This window comes from Pseudophryne corroboree, chromosome 1, assembly GCF_028390025.1.
Source record: "Pseudophryne corroboree isolate aPseCor3 chromosome 1, aPseCor3.hap2, whole genome shotgun sequence".
NCBI classification, from domain to species: domain Eukaryota; kingdom Metazoa; phylum Chordata; class Amphibia; order Anura; family Myobatrachidae; genus Pseudophryne; species Pseudophryne corroboree.
This window is the reverse complement of record NC_086444.1, coordinates 397,760,801-397,783,801: the sequence shown is the minus strand read 5'-3', so window position 1 is coordinate 397,783,801 and position 23,001 is coordinate 397,760,801. Positions and strand designations below refer to the sequence as shown.

General features: G+C 43.4%; 1 protein-coding gene across 6 annotated transcripts in view; it reads left to right on the top strand.

Annotated features, from left to right (window-relative positions):
* MYO18B (myosin XVIIIB) overlaps positions 1-23,001 on the top strand; it is a 1,127,577-nt gene that overhangs the window by 509,728 nt on the left and 594,848 nt on the right. For all 6 annotated transcript variants that reach the window (XM_063913212.1, XM_063913213.1, XM_063913208.1 and 3 more), the window contains exons 18-20: positions 881-1,028; positions 5,677-5,836; positions 18,158-18,341. In XM_063913212.1, coding sequence (XP_063769282.1) covers positions 881-1,028; positions 5,677-5,836; positions 18,158-18,341 — 492 coding nt within the window. The remainder of the gene's footprint in view (positions 1-880; positions 1,029-5,676; positions 5,837-18,157; positions 18,342-23,001) is intronic.

Below are 23,001 nucleotides of genomic sequence, written 5' to 3'. Positions count from 1 at the left end.
GTCTACATACTGCATTCAAAATGTACTGAGCCAATATGGTGAATGAAAATACAAAAACAGGAAATGAATAAGAAAAATAAAAGTGTTGATAAACATATTGTTCCACGTTCTCGCTTGGTTTCTTCGATATTTTTCACATCCAGAAGGGTTTTGTATGGCAGTATGAACAAAATTTGCAACCTAGGGGCTACCATAAGTACAACATATGTGTGTAGTTCTCATGGGGTTAGCCGGCTTTTATATCAACCACTATGTACTGTATCTTGGAATCTCACCCACACAGTTTCTCATACAAGGCTTCCCAAATACCCTATTGCAGGGATAAATATACAAGGAGGGAAGAAAGCAACATATTGTATAACACTCATAAACCAAATCATATTTATTTAAAGTTAACACAAATGGAAGCTGCGTTGATATCTGAAATAATGATATACTGTATGTTTCTTTCTACTGGAAAGGCAGATGACAATGCGGTGTATAAGATGGTCTGGCTTGCGGGACACCTACAGTATCACCGTCTGTTCTGTGTAAACAACAGAATAATAAGTTTGTACAGTATCCTCTGCAGAAAGAAATACAGTTATTTTGTGTTTATCACCCACAGTGCTAGGAGCAAGTAAAAACCGTACTTACAGACTAAAGACTTATCAGTTTGAATACTTGGAGCTGTTTGTATCTATACAGTATATCACTGTGTGTGTTTCTCCAAGTGTATAGTGCTCCAAAAATTTTACAGGAATCATTTTGGATTTTCCAAAATTGTGGTTATATTGTATGTAATTTTTTATATTACCGTTTCTGAGTCACTGGTAAAGAAACAGAACACTTTCATATTGCACAGTATATATGAATGTTTTTTTTTTTTTTTAATCAACAGGTAAATGTTCAAGCCAGCAATCAAATGGAAGAGAAGAAAGGTCTTCTCTGGATTCTTGATGAAGAAGTTCTAATTCAAGGTTCCACGGACAGTAATGTTATTGATCGCCTGTGTTCTTACTATGACATTAAAGGTGATGATAAACAAGGTGAGGAATACAGGGCAGAAAGGAAACACTGCTGTGTATTATTAGTTATTAGCATTACTCTGAGACTTAGGGTGTGTACACACGGTGAGATTTTTTCTTCCGATCCTGACGATATAGTCAGGATCGGAAGAAAAGTTAGTGCAGATCGCAAGGTGACAGTCACCTTGCGATCCTGTTTCGATGCCGATGCGCGGTCGGCATCGAAAGAAAAAATAGACCATGCAGGCAAGTCAATTTTGACTCTATCTATAGAAGAGATAGTCAAAAACGGGACTTAGCCAAAATCGCACATAGACAGTATCGCAAGCACACTCATTATGTGCTTGCGATACTGGCTAAGTGCCGACCCGGCCCCTGTCGCATAGTGAGAATCGGGCATAGCCCGAATCTCACAGTGTGTACACACCCTAAGAACTGCACCATCCAACCTAGCAAAGCTCTAGGAGTCCTATGTCCATTCTTTAGACACTTAGGAGAATCTACTGCCACCTGGACCTTTGATGCTGCAGACTACCTAACCTAGAGTTTCATTGTAAACTTATATATTGCCAACATATTATACAGCTTTCTACAGCCAATGTTTAAATCACATCAGTCCATGTTTAAGTGGAGTCTAATTTTCGATACACACTAATTTTAATTGACCGGCATGTTATTGTAGGAAACGGTGGAAAACCCACACAAACACAGGTATAACATACACATATATAGTACCGTGGTAGGAGCCCATGACCCTAGTGCAGTGATGCAGCAGTACTAGCTACTGTACCACCGTGCTTTAGTAATGCAATATTTTATGTTAATATTCACCTATAGACTTGTAATTTTGATTAATGGGAGTGGGCTTTATTGCCCTAAATACAATTTTAGATGGAGTTTTTCTTTATGATCAGTTAGCTAATAATTTTGAAAAAAAAATATATAATTTTTAATCTCCAAGTTATTTTTTTCAATAATAAAATGGTCATGATTGGGGCTTCTTTATAAATTCTGCAAATAATGTATACATGTGGTCATGACTGCTTCCATAAATATTTCATCCTGTGAGATCCCTGAGTCTAAACTAAAGTGACAATATCTTGTGTTATTTCAAAGGTCCTTCTTGCAAGGTCCAACTAGCAAGGAGCATTTTTGCATAGGTGCCTCAATGTCACCGACTATGGAGGTAATTCAGAGTTGATCGCAGCAGCAAATTTGTTAGCAGTTGGGCAAAACCATGGGGGTCATTCTGACCCGTTCGCTCGCTGCTTTTTTCGCAGCTGGTCGGGAGCTACTCTTGAAGTGCAAAGGCATCGCCGCTGTGCGATGCCTTTGCACTTCTGCGGGGGGGCCAGCACTGACATGCGGGGCGGACTAGCCCTGTGCTATGCGTCCCCCCGCATATCAGTGTGAATGATCGTAGCTGTGCTAAATTTAGCACAGCTACGATCATCTCAGAATGACCACCCCATGTGCACTGCAGGGGAGGCAGATATAACATTTGCAGAGGGAGTTAGATTTGGGTGTGGTGTGTTCAAACTGAAATCTAAGTTGCAGTGTAAAAATAAAGCAGCCAGTATTTACCCTGCACAGAAAGAGTTAGATTTGGGTGGGTTATTTTGTTTCTGTGCAGGGTAAATACTGTCTTTTTATTTTTACACTGAAATTTAGATTTCAGTTTGAACACACCCCACCCAAATCTAACTCTCTCTGCACATGTTATATCTCCCCCCCCTGCAGTGCACATGGTTTTGCCCAACTGCTAACAAATTTGCTGCTGCGATCAACTCTAAATTACCCCCTATGTTTATTTCCTTTTGCTAGAGAAGACTTGTGTGTCCATTCCGAGGGCATTATATAGTCATAATAATACTAGAGATGTAAATGTACCCCCATGTTTTGGTTCTAATTCATCATCATGTTTTGGTTTTTGCAAAACCACCCTCAAGAATTTTGGTTCGGGTTCAGATTTTTTTTCTGTGTAAAATCTATAGAATTTTTTTTATAATCATTGATAAAAATACATAAAACCCGCTAAAATCATGTCATTTTTGTAATCCAAAACCCGAAATTTTGAATTAAAATCCGAATTCTGGACCACGGGAAGATTTAATTCGGGACTTGGTTTGGATCAGATCTCCTTGGGGGGATAAGGACTGAGTTTTGGTTTAGTTCGGATCGACACATTTTGGATGGATTTAGATTTCTGGAGAAGCTAATCGCACATCTTTAAATAATACTGACCTAACGTGTGATGTGCCCCTTGCACCATAGCCGTAGTGTTGGGACAGACCACTCAGAGAATAGGATCAGAAGCAGGGGGCAAATCTAATAGGGCAGGATGGGAGTGACCTGGCAGATACCGGGTCCGTTTACTAGTATAGTCACATAATACGTCAAAGTAATACCTTTTATAAACCATGTTTCAGAAGACATCTGTGATCAATACATACCAACACCACGAGGAAGCATAGAAATAAATAACATATTGGGCCTAATTCAAGATTGATTGCAAAACAAAATTTTCCTCTAATGGGCAAAACCATGTGCACTGCAGGTGGGGCAGTTCTGACCTGATCACAGCGCTGCAAAAAAACGCTAGCGAGCGATCAGTTCTGAATTAGGCCCATGGTTTTGCCCATTAAAGGAAAATGTTGTTTTGCAGTCAACCTTGAATTAGGCCCATTGTCCTTATGAATACACATTGCATAATGTTGTTCTCCATGCATGTCTGTGTAGAATCATAAGTGTAGGTAATATAATATCTGTCAAATCCCAAAAAGAGAAATATCCTAGCTATAGAATTCCTGCTAGACTTGGGTTTGGACAAAAAGACCTAAAAAAACATCATACCCATACACTTCTCTAAGTGACCTCACACGAAAGGGAGATTAAGGGGTATATTCATATCCGACACTTCACTATTCAATTTTCGGGCACTTCCGACAGGTTTTTGCCCATTTTTCGACAATGCCAATCCGACTCTTTTTAAAGTCGAATTGGCATTGTCGAAAACGGGACAAAAACCTGTTGGAAATGCCTGTAAATTCTACAAAACAGATGTATCAGTGGGTGAATCCGCCGATCCACCTGTTTTTCGACATGTCGGTATTTCCAAGTTATTGAATAGGGTGAATTGAAATTCGCCCTAAAAACGGCGAAAACTGACATTTTTTCGACCTGTCGGGCATTCCGACATGAAATGAATAGACCCCTAAGGAGGAAAAAGTAGTTTCACACAATGATAAACAGAATGTTTGAAACTGTCAGTTCTTGTGACTCAACCTTGCTGCTCATGAATTGTTCTTTTAATGGTTTCAATCAATTTAAGGATTGCATTATAGTTCTAAAGTGGCTGCTACTGTATCTGCCAACAACTAATGCAGACAGTAAAATCATTACACTTTTTGCAGCTGTGTGTATAATTGGCTCTAACCTCTGGGTCACAGACATGGTCACAAACAGAAATGATCCTGTGCATACATACAACAAATGTAGAATAGTGACTGTCTACTGTACTAGCCACATCAAAGGTTGGCATAATGAAATAGCTGCACTATAAAATGGTGTGGATGTATTGTACACACAGTATAAATAAAAAGTAGAATAATATAGAAATAGAAGTTTGGATTGGATATGATAATAATCTCCCATACAGTGCTGTGGCTGATCAATATGATCATCCAGAATCACACTGTGTGACCAGTATAATTATTGTAGCTATAGAGGACGTCATTGAACAATGTTTTTCTATGAATATAGGGGGTTATTCGGGTCGCATCGCTAATTGATGCGACCACAATAAGTCTGGCTGTGGCATTGTGCATGCACAGGTCCCATCCTGCACGTGCGCCAGCAGTCAATGCGATCTGATCGCATTGGCTACGGACGCCTCTGCCTGGTTGACAGGCATAGGCGTACGTGGGGTGGGCAGGGGGCATCGACAGAGAGTTACGTCTAAAATTGGACTGGGTGGTGGCATTTTCGGGGTGTCACATGCAGCTGCTCTGATCAAGAAACTGGCGGCGGACCACCTACATACGCAGCCTAGCTGCGGTTCTAGGGGGTCGTCAACAGTTGCTGCGACTGCAATTAAATTGTGGTCGCAGCCACTGGACAGGCCATTTAGCATGCTGACCTTGCCCAGCGATGGGCGGCCCCCAGCATGCAAAAGAATGGATTGCAAATTCTACTTTTTAGCAGAATTTGCAATCCGTACTAAATAACCCCCATAATCCCTATACAGGTTGAGTATCCCATATCCATATATTCCGAAATACGGAATATTCCGAATTACGGACTTTTTTGAGTGAGAATGAGATAGTGAAACCTTTGTTTTCTGATGGCTCAATGTACACAAACTTTGTTTATACACAAAGATATTAAAATTTTTGTATTAAATGACCTTCAGGCTGTGTGTGTAAGGTGTATATGAAACATAAATACATTCTGTGCTTAGACTTGGGTCCCATCACCATGATATATCATTATGGTATGCAATTATTCCAAAATACGGAAAAATCCCATATCCAAAATACCTCTGGTCCCAAGCATTTTGGATAAGGGAGACTCAACCTGTAATACATTCTTGTATACTGTATGTCAGATGTCAAATGAATTTAGATTACCAAATCAGAATTCTACTGATTAATACTAATGTGAATTTCAGATAATGGTCCGCTTCGTAAGTGTGAACAACCCCTCCAGTTTGAGATCTTCCACCAGTTGGGTAAAGACCCTGTCCGATATGATGCCACTAATTGGATCCACAAAGCCAAATTAAATTTGTCTGCAGAAAATGCTGTCCAGATTTTGCAACAGTCCAAAATGTAAGTACAGTAATGTGATTTACAGTATGCACCATTTCCAAATTACTGAGTTTTGTGATCACTGAAATATGAGGGTTCCATGGACATGGCTAAACTATTGTGCTATGACTGTTCGAGAAATATTTGCTTTAATTGCTAATGTGGTAGTTTCTGAATTCACGAAAGTGGACCATTGTTTTTGATTATGGAAAGTTGTAAAATTCCCTTCAATGAAGAATACCACTTTGGCATTTAATCCCAGACCTTGTGTAAAATCATATGTATAACATGATGTCACCACTGTAAGCCCCTGCACATAAGAATTCTTTATCAACTAGACTGGAATTGTACTGATTAATACAGTACAAAAACTATTTAAGCATGGCTAGTATTGAAAGCGGGACTTTATTGCATTGGCCATTAGGGCATTTACTCTTCACTGCACTAAAAATGCTCTTTCAAAAACAATTGCATTTGTCTAAGTGTCTGTGGACTTAGAGGACGTACCTGTGTGGGTTTTCAAGCCTTGATATGAAAGTAATGGTTGGGGTCCTAGGAGACATCCTGTTGCTGGATATTTGTTCTGTCTGTTCTATTTATAATTCTCTCATACCATGGCAACCAATGATACACTCTGTACGGCTGCTTTCAACATGTTACATATTTTTGAAACATCAAAAGAGATGTTGTCACTTTTGTACCTGCCTGTAGCCTAAGCTGCATTGAGTTCTCACACTCTCATATAACAGCCAGACATACAGTAGATGGAGCTCAGGCTGAAACCTTGGGGACTTATTTCTTTGTCTTTGTTAGTGGCCCATTTTCTGCTATTAGTAATACTTCCGAAGTACTTTGCTTACTAGAAGAAATACATGTAGAAAAAAAAAGCAAAAGGTAATAAAAACATAATGCCAGGTTAATAGAGGAATAGATTCTAATGAAAGCGTCAGGAGAAATATTACCGTTCCGCATTCTGTCAGCCTTCAAATGATTATCTTCATTAAAACTCACTTTGAGTCAGCTGACATTTATAGCTTTATAAGGAGAGCGGGTACATGCAATTCCAATTGAATTGTAATCAGAACATTATGCTCTTTACACCTCCAATCAATATAACCTGCAATGAAATAAGTCAGGCTGTTTTCATTTTGTTCATTTATTTTAGTAATGTTTTTAATTCCAATACTGGGAGAGAAAGGACGGCAATTAGTAGAGGCTCTGGAGTCAGCTTTAAACGAGCCTGGCACAATATGTCAGCCACATTAACACAGATCTCCTTGCAATTGTTGTTTTAGTAATTTGTTCTTGGGCTTGTCATGGTACACAGGGATGTCTGGAACTCTGCTTTCTATTGATTCTTCCTGATTATACTACCTAAAAGCATTTGGAAGCAGCAACTGTAATTGATACATTATTAGTCATAAAATTTTACAAGGCAAAAGCACCTGGAGCATTTTAACCATGCCAGCTCTATAATGTACTGTATGAATTGGGGACACTTTCTGATGCATGTCATGCACAACACACAGGAAACAACAAAGCTTTACTTACAAATTGTCTTGCCCTGCGCCTCTGTTAGAAAGTACACCCTAAATTATTTATTATGCATCCTGTATATACATGTCACTCTACCAAACTGCATAAATATACCGATGACAAATACCAATCAAAACAAAACACAAGTACAAAATAAAGAAATCTGAAGAAGCTATTTCTTTGCTGTACTCATAAACAGCCACAGGTGTCTGCTTGTTTCTATTATAAATATAACCCTGTCCACATCCAACAGGAACAAATCCTCAGAATTGGTGATAATGGAATGAAATTTACATGCATTGGACATGACTTGACCACAGTATATTTATTTTCCGTTATATAAAAGCAATTCGCCTATCCGACACCACCGGGAACGTGCCTGTCGTGTGTTCATATTTCCCCAACCCTGTTAAAATATATATATATGTATATATATATATATATATATATAAAATATATGTCTACAGATGAGCGGGGGGTTCAGTTTTACTCGGGTCTCAAAATGGCATCTTATTGGCTCACGGATGTCATGTGTGTTTGGATAGCCAATAAGAAAAATCCAGATAAAACCGAACTGGCATTCGTTCTGGCGTTAAAGCCGAACCCGCTCATCGCTAATCCTCTCTAATATATAGATAGAGATATATATACAGTACTGTGCAAATGTTTTAGGCAGGTACGTTAAAAAAATCTTCTAATTAATAATGCTATAAAAAATAGAAGTGTTAATAGTTTATTTGTATCAATTAACAAAATGCAAAGTGACTGAACAGAAGAGAAATCTAAATCAAATCAATATTTGGTGTAGCATATACAGTATGTAATATATATTTTTTGCATTAAATATCTTAAATTCATCTATCACCAGATTCTGTAACAACATCCCCATAAACTTTTGTTCCAACTAATTTCCAATAGTCTTCTACCATCACATTTGCTTTTTTTCTCCTGATATTGTTATGCTGTCTGGCATAAAGTCAAGTCCTTTCACAATCTAAGCTTTTTTCCCCATTACCAATTGCCAAGTTCTGGTTATTATTTTTAAATGTTTTCTTTATTTAAACTATGTATCATAGGCAAATGGATGCTGTAGTACATTTTTAAATTGGATTATTTTAGTTGGCTTCTCAAAATGGACATTACATACATAGAAGGTGATAGGGTAACAAAATAAACACAAAGTGAACAGAGAAGCCCGAAGGCTAAGAAACTGGGTGTCTCCCTAGTATTAGGAATGCTCAGATGGAAAGAAGCGAGATGTTGTGATTTAATACGTAGAGAACCCGAAATGCTGTTGCTAAGGGCAACAGCAAAACCCTAAAGGGTTACCAACGGGTGTGGCAGTAAACTCCTTGGTCAGAGATGGAATAATAGACACAAGGAGAGTCTCCACAATCCTAGTCCTCACTTGCAGTGCACTGGTTCAGCTTACTGCCACTAAACTGACACCTGAACACCTTGCACAGTGAGAAAGGATTTTGGCAGGCAAGTCTGAGAATACAGCCGCAAAATTGCTAGGTTCACAGAGTAGCAAAAGAACCCCAGCAGGTTAAACGACTGACTCCAGTCTTACTGCTAGGTCTGGATTGGCAGAGTGTAATACCAAATCCCAAGGCCTATTTGCAGTAAGCAACAAACAAATACAAAGTTTACACAGTACTAGCTAGCTTTCAGGAACTGACTAACCAACAAAGATTCAGCAGCATCTGCCTAACCTGAGAAGAGGGTTTATATAGCAGGTGCTGTCCACGCCCCACTCAGACCTCACAGACTGTGAGCACAAAAACCAGCACCGGATCCCCTGCCGTGCACAGAGCCTGTAACCACTGCACAGCAAAAGACCCGAACCGGAGTATCAGCTACGCTCAGGTTACTCCGCTAGCACTTGTCTCCCGGTTGCCATGACGACGTGGCAGCACAGAGCAGGAGACCCTAACAGTACCCCCCCCCCTCTGACGAGGGGTCAAAGAACCCCTACCACCGGGTTTATCGGGGAACTGCGAGAAGAAAGAGCGTAACAGTCTGGGGTCATGAAGATCACAACTGCGCACCCACGACCGCTCCTCCGGGCCATACCCCTTCCAGTGCACCAAAAATGACAGCCGACCCCGAACCATCTTGGAGTCAAGAATCCTTTCAACAACAAACTCCCTCTGGCCACGTATCAGAAGAGGGGAAGGTCTTCCACTGGAAGAAGGATTACTAATCGCCCGTTTTAAAAGGGAACAATGAAATGTTTTATTGATACCCAAAGAACGGGGTAGATCTAACTGAAATGCCACCGGATTGATAACCCTAGTGATCTTATAAGGACCGATGAACCGGGGGCCTAACTTATGAGATGGCTGTCTCAACTTCAAATTCTTGGTAGACAACCAGACGAAGTCTCCTAATTTGAAGCTGCAGGGTCTTTTCCGCTTATCAAAAACCCTTTTGGTCACTAATGACACAGACACAAGGGCTTTCTTCACTTTCCTCCAAATACCTCTAAGGACCGAAACCACAGAGGAACCACCAGGCGTGGAGTCCTGGGAGTCAAAAGAATTGGCCTTAGGATGATGCCCATACACACAAAGGAAGGGAGAGATCCCTGTAGCAGAGTGAGCCGCGTTGTTATAGGCAAACTCCGCCATGGACAGATGAGCAACCCAATCAGTCTGACACTTGGAGACATAACACCTGAGGAACTGCTCCAAGAACTGGTTCACCCTTTCAGTCTGCCCATTAGACTGCGGATGATAGCCTGACGACAAGCTGACAGAAATCTGGAGATCGGAACAAAATGCCCTTTCAGAATTTGGCCACAAACTGGGATCCGCGGTCAGAGACCACATCAAGTGGCAACCCGTGGAGGCGCACAACATGCAGCATAAATAATTCAGACAGGCGTCTGGCCGATGGCAGCCCAACCAATGGAACGAAGTGCGCCATCTTCGAAAACCTGTCAACGACAACCCAGATGGCTGTCATCCCCAAGGATTTGGGCAAGTCCACCACAAAATCCATTGAAATGTGGGTCCATGGCTTAGATGGAATAGAGAGTGGATGTAATGGGCCAACAAGAACCCCTCTAGGAGTCTTATTTCGGGCACAGATGTCACATGCCCGAACCCACTGATCCACATCCCTAGCCACCGAGGGCCACCACACCGCCCTAGATAGCAACTCCCGAGTTCTGGCAATACCCGGGTGACCTGCCGACTTCTTGGCATGGAATTCCAGGAACACTCGCTGTCTTAACCTAGGAGGCACAAACAAAAGACCTACCGGAAGGTCTGGAGGAGCCTGCTCCTGTGCTCTAAGGACTAATGACAAGAGGTCCTGGGTAATGCCCACTTTAATACATGATGGGGACACAATGGGCAATGGCTCCTCGGTGGTCTCCTGGATTGGAGCAAAACTCAGCGAGAGCGCATCAGCCTTGATGTTTTTTGACCCAGGGCGATATGTTATCAAAAAATTAAAGCGAGCAAAAAACAAAGCCCATCGTGCCTGCCTGGCATTGAGGCGCTTCGCTGACTCTAAATATGCCAAATTCTTATGGTCGGTGAGAATTGAGACCACAAACTTAGCCCCCTCAAGCCAGTGTCTCCACTCCTCGAGTGCATCCTTAATAGCCAACAATTCCCGGTTACCCACATCATAATTCATCTCGGCAGGCGAAAATGTACGGGAAAAGTAAGCACAGGGATGAAGGCGATTATCAGACACCCCCATCTGAGAGAGCACTGCCCCAATACCCATCTCAGAGGCATCCACCTCCACCACAAAAGGACGCTCTGGATCTGGGTGTCGCAGCACCTTGGCCGAAACAAATGCCCTTTTGAGACGGGCAAAAGCCGCTTTGGCCTCACAAGACCAGTGAGCAACATCCGCCCGTTTCTTAGTGAGTGCCACCAAGGGCGCCACTATAGACGAAAATCCAGCGATAAATCGTCTATAAAAATTTGCAAAGCCCAGAAAACGCTGAAGCGCCTTCAAACTAGTGGGCTGCACCCAATCCAGGACTGCCTATACCTTGGAACCCTCCATTTGGAAACCTTCTGGGGAGATAATATATCCTAGAAATGCGATTTGCTGAACTTCAAATTCGCACTTCTCCAGCTTCGCCCCAAGCCGGTGGTCTCTGAGTTTCTGGAGGACTAAGCGTACATGCTTCCGATGTTCCTCCAGGGAATGGGAGAAGATTAGGATGTCATCTAAGTATACAACTAAGAATCTATCCAAATATTCCCTGAGCACATCGTTCATGAAGTCCTGGAAGACTGCCGGGGCATTACAGAGCCCAAAAGGCATCACCAAATATTCATAATGCCCTGAGTGGGTATTAAAGGCAGTCTTCCATTCATCCCCCTCTCTTATTCGGATTAGATTGTACGCACCGCGTAGGTCAATCTTAGAAAAAATGGTGGCAGTACGAAGCTGGTCAAACAAGACCGAAATGAGAGGCAGTGGGTATGAGTTTTTAATCGTGATACGGTTCAATTCCCTGAAGTCGATGCAGGGTCGCAACGAACCGTCCTTTTTACCCACGAAGAAGAACCCCGACCCAACTGGAGACTGTGAAGGTCTGATAAATCCCTTAGCCAAGTTCTCCTGAATGTACTCTGCCATAGCCTGAGTCTCAGGACGTGACAGGGAGTACAACCTGCTCTTGGGAAGCTTAGCATTCGGCAACAAATCAATGGCACAGTCATAGGGGCGATGGGGAGGTAGTACCTCTGCAACTCTTTTGGAGAACACGTCCGCAAAATCTGCATAACATCCTGGCAATCCTGGCAAACTTAGCTGCGAAAGCCTGACTGGAAGGCTCAAGCAACTCCTGAAACAATCAGTACCCCAACTAAGAATCTCCCCAGAGACCCAGTCAAATTGAGGATTGTGGGCCCTTAACCAGGGTAACCCCAACACCAATGGGGCAAAAGTACAGACAGTCACATAAAAGGACAATTTTTCAGAGTGTGTGGCTCCAATAAACAAAGAAATCTGGCTAGTGCAAGAGGTAATTTTACCCTGGGATAATGGTTCCCCGTTTAACCCACAAATCTCAATTTCCGATGCCAAGGGTACTAAGGGAACAGAGTGTTTCAGGGCGAATTGGCGGTCCATAAAAACCCCGTCGGCCCCACTGTCCACAAAGGCCTCAGTCTTGACAGTTTGACCGAGGATCTTCAAGGTCACCGGAATGATAAAAGTCTTCTTGGGAAATTCTGACTTCTGGCCTGACAGGATATTTCCCATCACCCTCAGGCCCTGAAGTTTTCTGGCTTTTCTGGGCATGATACTACCACATGATCTTTATTCCCACAGTACAAACATAACCCCTGCTGTCTCCTCCGCGTCTTCTCACGCGAGGAGAGGCGGGTAGCCCCAATCTGCATAGGCTCCTCGGAAAATTCCTCAGAGTCTGAGGTTCCCTTGGGAAAGAAGGAAACCTCGGTTTCCCTTTCAAGCCTGCGCTCTCTCAGCCGTCTATCCACCCGAATGGATAACTGCATGAGCTGATCCAAGCTATCAGGCAAGGGATATTGTACCAGTTGGTCCTTTAACTGGTTAGAAAGACCTCTTCGGTACTGGTGTCTCAGGGCTGGGTCATTCCACTGGGTATCATTGTCCAACCTCCGAAACTCCGTACAATAAACCTCAACTGGCCTTCGCCCTTGCTTAAGGATCGAAATCTGAGCCTCGGCTGAGGCCGTCTTGTCAGGGTCATCATACAACATGCCCAGTGCCGTAAAAAAAGCATCAACACTTTTAAGCGACGGACAGTCAGGCTGCAACCCATATGCCCAGACCTGTGGGTCTCCTTGTAGCAAGGAAATCACTATGCCCACCCGCTGAATCTCCGACCCAGAAGACTGAGGCCTAAGCTGGAAATATAGCTTGCAGCTCTCTTTGAAACAAAAGAACTGCGAGCGATCTCCAGAAAAACGATCCGGGAGATTTACTTTCGGCTCCTTAACCCCTGAAGGCACTCCTGCTGCGGGAGCTCCGCCAGCGGCCTGCGAGGTGTGCATTTTAATGGACAAATCATTAAATTGTTGAGTCAGGACCTGCACCTGATCGACCACCTGTTGCAAAGTATTTTGAGGGGTATGCTCCATATTCCCACAAAATTTCAACAGGAGTATTAGGCTGCTGAATATGTTATGCACACCAGTGCCAGCAGGAATGTACTGGTGTCTGAACGGAGAGGGATGCAAAACAAATGAACTCACAGACAGACTGGGGAATATGACATTACATACATAGAAGGTGATAGGGTAACAAAATAAACACAAAGTGAACAGAGAAGCCCAAAGGCTAAGAAACTGGGTGTCTCCCTAGTATTAGGAATGCTCAGATGGAAAGAAGCGAGATGTTGTGATTTAATATGTAGAGAACCCGAAATGCTGTTGCTAAGGGCAACAGCAAAACCCTAAAGGGTTACCAACGGGTGTGGCAGTAAACTCCTTGGTCAGAGATGGAATAATAGACACAAGGAGAGTCTCCACAATCCTAGTCCTCACTTGCAGTGCACTGGTTCAGCTTACTGCCACTAAACTGACACCTGAACACCTTGCACAGTGAGAAAGGATTTTGGCAGGCAAGTCTGAGAATACAGCCGCAAACTTGCTAGGTTCACAGAGTAGCAAAAGAACCCCAGCAGGTTAAACGACTGACTCCAGTCTTACTGCTAGGTCTGGATTGGCAGAGTGTAATACCAAATCCCAAGGCCTATTTGCAGTAAGCAACAAACAAATACAAAGTTTACACAGTACTAGCTAGCTTTCAGGAACTGACTAACCAACAAAGATTCAGCAGCATCTGCCTAACCTAAGAAGAGGGTTTAAATAGCAGGTGCTGTCCACGCCCCACTCAGATCTCACAGACTGTGAGCACAAAAACCAGCACCGGATCCCCTGCCGTGCACAGAGCCTGTAACCACTGCACAGCAAAAGACCCGAACCGGAGTATCAGCTACGCTCAGGTTACTCCGCTAGCACTTGTCTCCCGGTTGCCATGACGACGTGGCAGCACAGAGCAGGAGACCCTAACAACAACATACACAGTTGCTGCACACTAGAGCTAGGCATGAACATAATTGCGGGCAATATGTTGATTAGCAAGCAGTGACTTTACAGGCGAATGAGTCCTGCAATGTTACACATATAAATAACCTTCAAATAAATAGTCATGAATACCCTTGTAATACCTTTGGGATCTTCCCTGGCCATGCTTTCCTTGGTGTGTGTTAAATGCAGGGAGAGCAGGGAGAGACAATTTCACACAATACTATGCTGATGAGGTTGTTGAACGTCCCTGCAATTTCCAGTAAATAAAGTGTTAACAGACTCTGGGCATAATTCACTAAGGACTGCAAATGCAAAGCTACTCACAGCAGATTTGCAATTGCAGTCCTTAGCACTGCAAATGCAGGATGAGGTGCATACCACCTTCTCCCTGCATTTGCGATGCGATTGCATCTCAGATGAACAAAATTATGACTAAATGGACTGCTCAAAGTGAGAGTAGAATAGCTGCTTTACATTGAATTATGGCCCTCATTCCGAGTAGTTCGCTCGCTAGCTGCTTTAGGCAGCATTGCACACGCTAGGCTGCCGCCCTCTGGGAGTGTATCTTAGCTTAGCAGAATAGCGAACGAAAGATTAGCAGAACTGCTACTAAATAATTCCTTGCAGTTTCTGAGTAGCTCCAGACCTACTCACAGATTGCGATCAGCTCAGTCCGTTTAGTTCCTGGTTTGACGTCACAAACACGCCCTCCGTTCGGCCAGCCACTCCCCCGTTTCTCCAGACACTTCCGCGTTTTTTCCTGACACGCCTGCGTTTTTTTGCAAACACCGGGAAAACGCTGAGTTGCCGCCCAGAAACTCCCCTTTCCTGTCAATCATTTACCGAACAGCAGTTCGACTGAAAAGTGCAGCAGAAGCCGCAGCAAAACTGCTAAGTTTTGTGTTAAATAACTAAGCGCATGCGCCCTGCGTGCCTTGCGCATGCGCAATTTGCAACAAATCGCAGCATAGCGAAAATCGGCAACGAGCGAACAACTCGGAATGACCCCCAATATGTCTTAAATAAACATCTAAGAAGTACTGTCCCTTATTTCAGAAGCAGTGAGTACAGGAGCGGGTTACCACAATGTGTAGATCCTCCTCACTGGCCAAAGTGGGTAGTTTAATCCTCTTACGTCTGCTTTCTCACCCCTTGCTGAGCCTATCCTGATACTTTTTGTGCTGGACATATTTCTTTATCAATATAACTTATAAGTAATGTTTTTTAATGCAGTACCAATACAAAATACATCTTGTGTTTTCAAAAAAGTCTTTGGGGTGAGTGTAATAGTCTGCAAGATGTATACAGCAGCGCAATTTCTTTGAGTTAGCTGCTAGATTTAAAGCGGTACTAATTTAAAAAGCAAAACCAGTCTATATTTGCCTATTAAAATATTGCTGCTTTTAAATTGCTGAAATCTTATAGATGTCTTCATGTTGCAGACTACTACATTTACCAATTGAATTTTCAGAATTTACCATTGTTTTGTTTATAGCTCATCACAAGCCAAATTAAACGTACCCAAAATGGTCAAAGAAGTGCAAAAGATTTTCTAAAAGCAGATATATTTCTTATTCTCTACGCACCACCAAGAAATACTTTGCAGTTCTTTATTCCTCATTTAAGTCACAGTTACAAATCCGCAACAAATCAATATTGTACTCTGAGGTTTTCATGATAAAATCTGCACTTTTTATTTTGCTGGTTTTAATGAAATGCAGAAATTGTTTAGACAACATTCAGTACCACATCAAATGATGCAACCATTGAGTTTCGTTAAGTAAGAATGTAGGAGAACTGGGCAGTAGCAGAGCCTCCTCATTCCTGGAATTACAGTAGTGCACTCTGTAGTACAGTATATGGGGTATTTTTTTCTGGTGGAATACTACTACTCAGGTTCCCCCAAGTGCCAGGATGAAGAGGCCATATACATTTTACTGCCCTCTCCAATCCATACAGTAACCACCAAGAGAGGACCCCGGACATCATAATGATTTCTGTAGTATATGTGACTATTGTCTGGTGGTCAGACTTATCAGCAGATAAAAACTACTAATGGAACATATTGTATTAAAGAAGAGATTTCACACCTTTATACAAGTGTGTCCTTGAATGTGTATAAGCCAAAATGGTGAGATTGGGCATAGTAACTGATTTACGCCATCCCTTGGCTCTTCTAGAGTTTCTACAGTGCAGGTTGATATTGTATGGCAATTACAGATTATTACCAGGCAGTAACCACTTAGGAACCTTATCACATAATCCAGGGGTTTCCCTTTTCTAAACTAAAGTTGTTACTGAATTTATTGAAGCCACTATGGGGAAAATCTTAAGTAAGGGGTTATAGGGGGTAATTCTGAGTTGATCGCAGCAGGAACTTTGTTAGCTGTTGGGCAAAACCATGTGGACTGTAGGTGGGGCATATGTAACATGTGCAGAGAGAGTTAGATTTGGGTGGGTTATTTTGTTTCTGTGCAGGGTAAATACTGGCTGCTTTATTTTTACATTGCAATTTAGATTGCAGATTGAACACACCACTCCCAAATCTAACTCTCTCTGCACATGTTATATCTGCCTCCCCTGCAGTGCACATGGTTTTGCCCAACTGCTAACAAAGTTCCTGCTGCGATCAAGTCAGAATTACCCCCATAGTCTGGTGATCACACTGATTGCCAGACAACAACTTCTAAGTGTCCACATACTGTAGTTGGAAAGAGTCCCACTCATGCTTAGCACTGAAGGGATAAAATGTGGTTACCTGGTATTCCTGCAGAGTTCATTCTGCTTGGGAGTATTCTAATTGGCTGCCAGCAACTACAGATGTGTAGTACATCATTGCTGCAGTCACGCCAAGCAGCCCTTCTATGCATGCCAGGTCCCGTGAGACTCTGCTGGCATTGGGTATATTTTGGGGCGAAAATGCGTCTTATTCACAACACAATGTAACTAGGACGCAGGAGGAAAATATGCTGATTAATTTGATAAGCAGCATTTGTATATCTGTGTGAGACTGAGTCTCTAAATCTGCATCACACTAGTTTATTTTCCAAGATCCACCGAGAGGCTCCCGATAATGGGGTGACCCTCTCGGCTCCCCAGAAGGGTATGAGAGTCTCACGAGATTTGAGCCCCCCCCCCCTGCCCCGGTCACCCACTTTGCGAGTAACGTGGGGTGTTCATGTGGTCAATGACGCAATTCTTTCTGAATCACATGATCATAGCCACCCCCCCCCCCCCGCGACTGTATAATGCCGGTAATCTCTGCATTATATAGGGGGTATGGCTACAATGACATGTCTCACCCACCATGCCCCTGTACCGCCCATAATCTCCACCCCACCCCCTGTGACATGTGATTGCCCTGCACCTCACTGAGCCAACCTGGCTGCCCTCTCCCACAGAAAGCTACCAGGAAGTCAATAGTATGATTTGCATACAGAATGCTATGATGCCATGGCTTTTTTCTTTGTCACGTTCTGTTGTGCTTCATATACAGACTCAGTCACACACAGATACAGCATACAAGTGAGCACTGCACCAATTATAGATATGCTAATGCTGCAGAAACAGAAATATGTGTACGTTGACATTAGGCCCTAATGCTGTATATTCTAAACTGTATATTCTAAACTTTTCATTAAGTATTGTATATGAGTTTCTGCTTTCTATGTCTCACTCTCCAGCACTGTGCTAAAGTATGGCATTATGTGTTTACAGTCTCTAACTTTATCTCTCTCAATCTGCATGCCAGGAACTACTTGAGGGACTTGTTTGTATCTCGAGCTAAATTTCCCCTTATCTGTCGCTCTGTGGCTGGGATGGAGGGGAAATCTCAGCAAGCCATGCAGAGAATAAGCTGTGTGAGGAAGACTTTTGCCAGCAGCTTCGCTGCTGTGAAGAGGAAGTCTGTGTGTGCCCAGATCAAGCTTCAAATGGTACGTGCCCATTATCTATGTAATGTATTCACATTATGGTATGCTCAAGCACCAGTACAGGAAGGAAGGTATCTCCTCTTGTAATAAATACTAATACTGTATTAAATACTAAACATATATCTATTTTCCATTCATGACATACCAAAATGTCGCTTATTTTGTAATCCTAGAAAGGACCAGGCTGTTGTTTTTATTTGTGTATGTTACTATTGGAAGATCCTAAAGTTGATATAAGTGGAAGTGATGGTTACTCAACCAGGTCTTGAAGTCTATTAACCAGGCAGAGCAGGTTTGTAGGATCACACAGGGTTAATACAGTTAACGGGTACACCGTGCTCATATAATGTATGTACGGGATCCAGCCAGGAACATATAGAGAAGCGCAGGCACAGTAGTGGGTGACAGGTGAGAGCACAGGTTGGATTTGGCTGACCAGTGGTCGGGAGACCGCCAGTCACATATCTGCATCCTGAGATCACACACCGTTTGTTTGCACTTACAGTGGTGGCAGTGCAGTATGCACCCTGGCTCTATACATGTAGCGGTATGAGCAGTGGTGATGCAGTGGAACTAACTTGGGTAACTGTCCTCTGTGATGCCTTCACATATGTGTGCAATGCTGGAGATTCTCAAGAGCACGCCCTTCTAGCATGGAGTAAGGAGTTGAAGACGAATAGTAAGACAGTGCATGCACAGTAGTGCACAAGATCAGCAGCCTATGGCTGTCCGGGGCCCTAGTGCTGAACAGAGACAGTGCAGGGAGCTCTCTCCTAACAGGTGTGGACATCTTTACATACATCTGGTTTAAATAAGTCCAACTGAGATCTAAGTTTCCTGCTGGTGTCTGCAAAGTACAGATGTGTCCTCATACATCTTGCCTCAATACACCACGCAGCGGGAAATGCCTGGTTTCTGTGAAATGACAGGTCCAGTGCAATTCTGTTAACGTCGGGCGTCTTTTTTTTTGCCAAAAATGCATCTTATTCACTTTGCTATGCAAATAGGATGCACAAGCAGAATCTGTTGATTAAATTGTTATGTGTCATGCCTATATTCTGTGTGCGACTGCAAAATGCTATGCTACAGTGTTCTACTAGAAAATGCTGTAATTTAGCATTACATATCCAGATACAGGCACGGTCACACACAGAATATACATAATTTTGTGAATAAGACGTATTTTAATGGAAAAAGTCATGCGAAAAGCCACTCAGTGCTACCAAGTCACGCCATGGCATAGTGTGACTATAAGGGCCGTTTAACGTGCAGGGAGGCTACATGAATATGGATACATCTGCAGGGCCGAAACTAGGATTTATGGCACCCGGGCAAGGCAGTAAGTTGGCGCCCACCATGCACACACACACTTTGGAACCATGTCAAAAACACAGTAATAAACAGTGACAACTAGCACCGTCAGGGTGCATCCATCACACATTCCCTGGGAAAATGGATAGGAACCATAGGCGTTTCTATAATGGGTGCAGTGTGTTTGGTGCACACAAGCCCTTAGGTCCAGGGGGGCCCACACCACACACACTTCACCCATATATTATACTTACACCTCCGGAGTCCCGCGACGGAGGCCCTGCTGTGCGGGCACAAATCACTTCCATTTCCGAGTGGTTTGCGCACAGGAGGTGTCCCAGGGAACAAGGCGCGGGCGCCATGTTCCCGGAGACCGGCGCATGCACGATAGACACTGGCATTATGCCAGAGTCTACTGCTGCCAGAGAGGAGGGGGCCCGCGATGGAGGCTGCATGCAGGTCCCCTCCAAAACACCCCTGATAGGAACACAAGAAAACTAACATGCACCTCAGATACAGTATTGTGGGGGACTCTGACTGGCCAACTGTTGTAGGACGACAAAGCCCAGTATGCCAGTCAGGACCTAGCACCAATTAAAGAGGAGGAGTACCAACTTTCTGGGGCAGGAGGACACACAATGTGGGTTATCCTGGCTGCAGAGAGGAGTCCCTATGACTGGCTGGTGTTGTATACCTGATATAAGCCATGCAATCACTGTATCACACACACTGGGGGGGGGGGGGGACTCCATATGGCCAACTGCTGTAGGACTATAAATCCCTGCATGCAAATTGGGACCTAGGACCACACTTTGGGAGGCAGCAGCTGTCCTGGCGTATAGAGACCTCACCTCAGTGCCCAGACTAATTATCGGCTGCTGCTGCTTCATCTCACCCTGTCCTCCTCTGGTGGAGCAGCCGTGCAGGAAGGGGAAGTCCCTGAGGAACAGGGCCGGGGGCAGACATACTTTACACAGGCACAGCAGTGTGTGAAAGGCTACCCCTGCCCCATTCATAAGTGTTCTAGTTGCCAGGGGTGTTGGTTTCCCAGGAGTCCACATTGGTGGAACTGGGGAGCGGGGACCTGCAGTGAGAGTTCTGGGACCCGGCAGTAGGTAACCCCTTAGGGCCCTGTCCTCCTCTGGTGGAGCTGCGTGCGGGAAGGGGGAGGCGCTGGGGAACAGGCCTGGGGGCAGACATCGCTTACACAGGCACAGGAGTATGTGAGTGGCCGTGGATCAGTGCTTGGGAAATGAATTGGGGCAGGTGGAGAGTCCTTGATCACCGCCCCTGCCGCATTCATTAGCGTTCTACTGCTGGGGAGCGGGTACCTGCAGTGAGGGTTCTTGGACCCGGCAGAAGTACCCGGGGCACATGCCACCTTAGCCCCCCCCCTCCCCCCGCCAGTGGCGGCCATGACATCTGTAGTAGTACAAAAAGAATCTCCCATATCCAAAATTCCAAAATATGGAATATTCCGAAATATAGATTTTTTTTTTCTCCTTAGCATGACTAAGATAGTGAAAGCGTTCATTTTCAAAATACCCAAACATATATGGTACAAAATTACCTTCAGGCTATGTGTATAAGGTTTATATGAAACATAAGTGCATTCTGTGTTTAGCTTTGGGTCCAGTTTCCAGGATATCTCATTATGGTATGCAAATATTCCAAAATACAGAAAAATCTGATATCCAAAATACTTCTGGTCCCACTCGGTATGTCAGTATACAAATAAGAAAACCTGATACATAAACTAAAACTCAAAAGAAAGCCACATAAATATTTACAGCCACTGTTCTTCAGGGAGGCTGTATGCCTTATCCCAAAATGGCCACTGAGATCTCTACTGAACATGTGCACAGCCATTTTGTCTTGACTGTGTGAGCAGCGACTATCGGCGACTATCTGATTGCAGCGCTGCAAAAAGTTGCTAGCGAGCGATCAACTCGGAATGACCCCCCCATGTGCACTGCAGGTGTGGTAGATATAACATGTGCAGAGAGAGTTAGATTTGGGTGGGTTATTTTGTTTCTGTGCAGGGTAAATACTGGCTGCTTTATTTTTACACTGCAATATAGATTTCAGTTTGAACACACCCCACCCAAATCTAACTCTCTCTGCACATGTTATATCTGCCCCTGCCCCCCCCCTTGTAGTACACATGATTTTGCCCACCTGCTAACAAATTTGCTGCTGCAATCAACTCTGAATTAGGCCCCATGTCCACGCTGATACAGTAAATCTTAATTTCACAATCTCCCTGAAATGCTTCTTCAAAAGTAGGCAAGTATAGCCTTATATAGCCTTTACTGAAAGCAGCCATGACGACACTAGACAAAATTTTGGATCAAAACAGAAATTAAATATGGCCGCTCTCGGTTGTCCCATATTGTACATGGTACCAGCTGCATGATATTATTAATATATCTTTTTGTTCTGTACACCTATATGGCATTAATATTGCAGCTGGAACCATCTACAGTATGAGTAAACCTGAGCATAGGTATACAGAGGCGTCATTCCTCATCTAGTCTCCATATGCAATGAGTCACTACACACAGGGCGCATGAGAGCCGCCACCTCCCATGAGTCTGTTTTCCCCAAAAATGCATCTTATCTATATCGCTGTGTAATTAAGATGCCCAAGCAGATTATGGGGAGAATTTAGTTAGCCAAAAAAATGGTCTTTGTCACAAATTTTTGGGCAATTGTTTTCAGGCATTTTAATTAATGCCCGTTCTTTCTGCGGAAAAATTTACTAATTTCTGTGCGAAAAACACAGGATCTGTGTGTTATTGCAGATTTTGTATCCTCTGCCGCTGGGCAGGTGAAACTAATTTCCAGATAATGCCGGCTATCGGCATCAATTAAATTCTACCATGACTAATTGAATTCCTCCCTGCTGACTAAAATGATATGCAGCATGACTATAATCTGTGTGCAAATTCATCTGTATCTGAATACGAGATTCTACATTAGTATTTTCCATTTTTGGGGAAAAAATGCACAAAAGGCGCTCGCCGTTAGTAAACTTGCTCAAGACTAGGCACAACCAGAGGGGATGTTTAACATGACTGCAGCAATGATGTGGGAAGACACATCTGCATTTATTTCTGCTTGATTGTAAAATACATAAATGTGTATTTAAAAACACATGGGCGGTATTCAGTTAGGGCCGTTTTCTCGCCTGCACTTTTCACTATTTTTTAGGGCGAATGGAGAGTCGCCCTGTTCAGTAGCAGGGCCGTTTTTTTTGCCTAGTCAAAAAATCCACCTGTTTTTGCATCTGCACCAGCATTTTCGCTAATGCCTTTTCACACACAAAAAAGAAGTGAAAACGCTTTGGCGA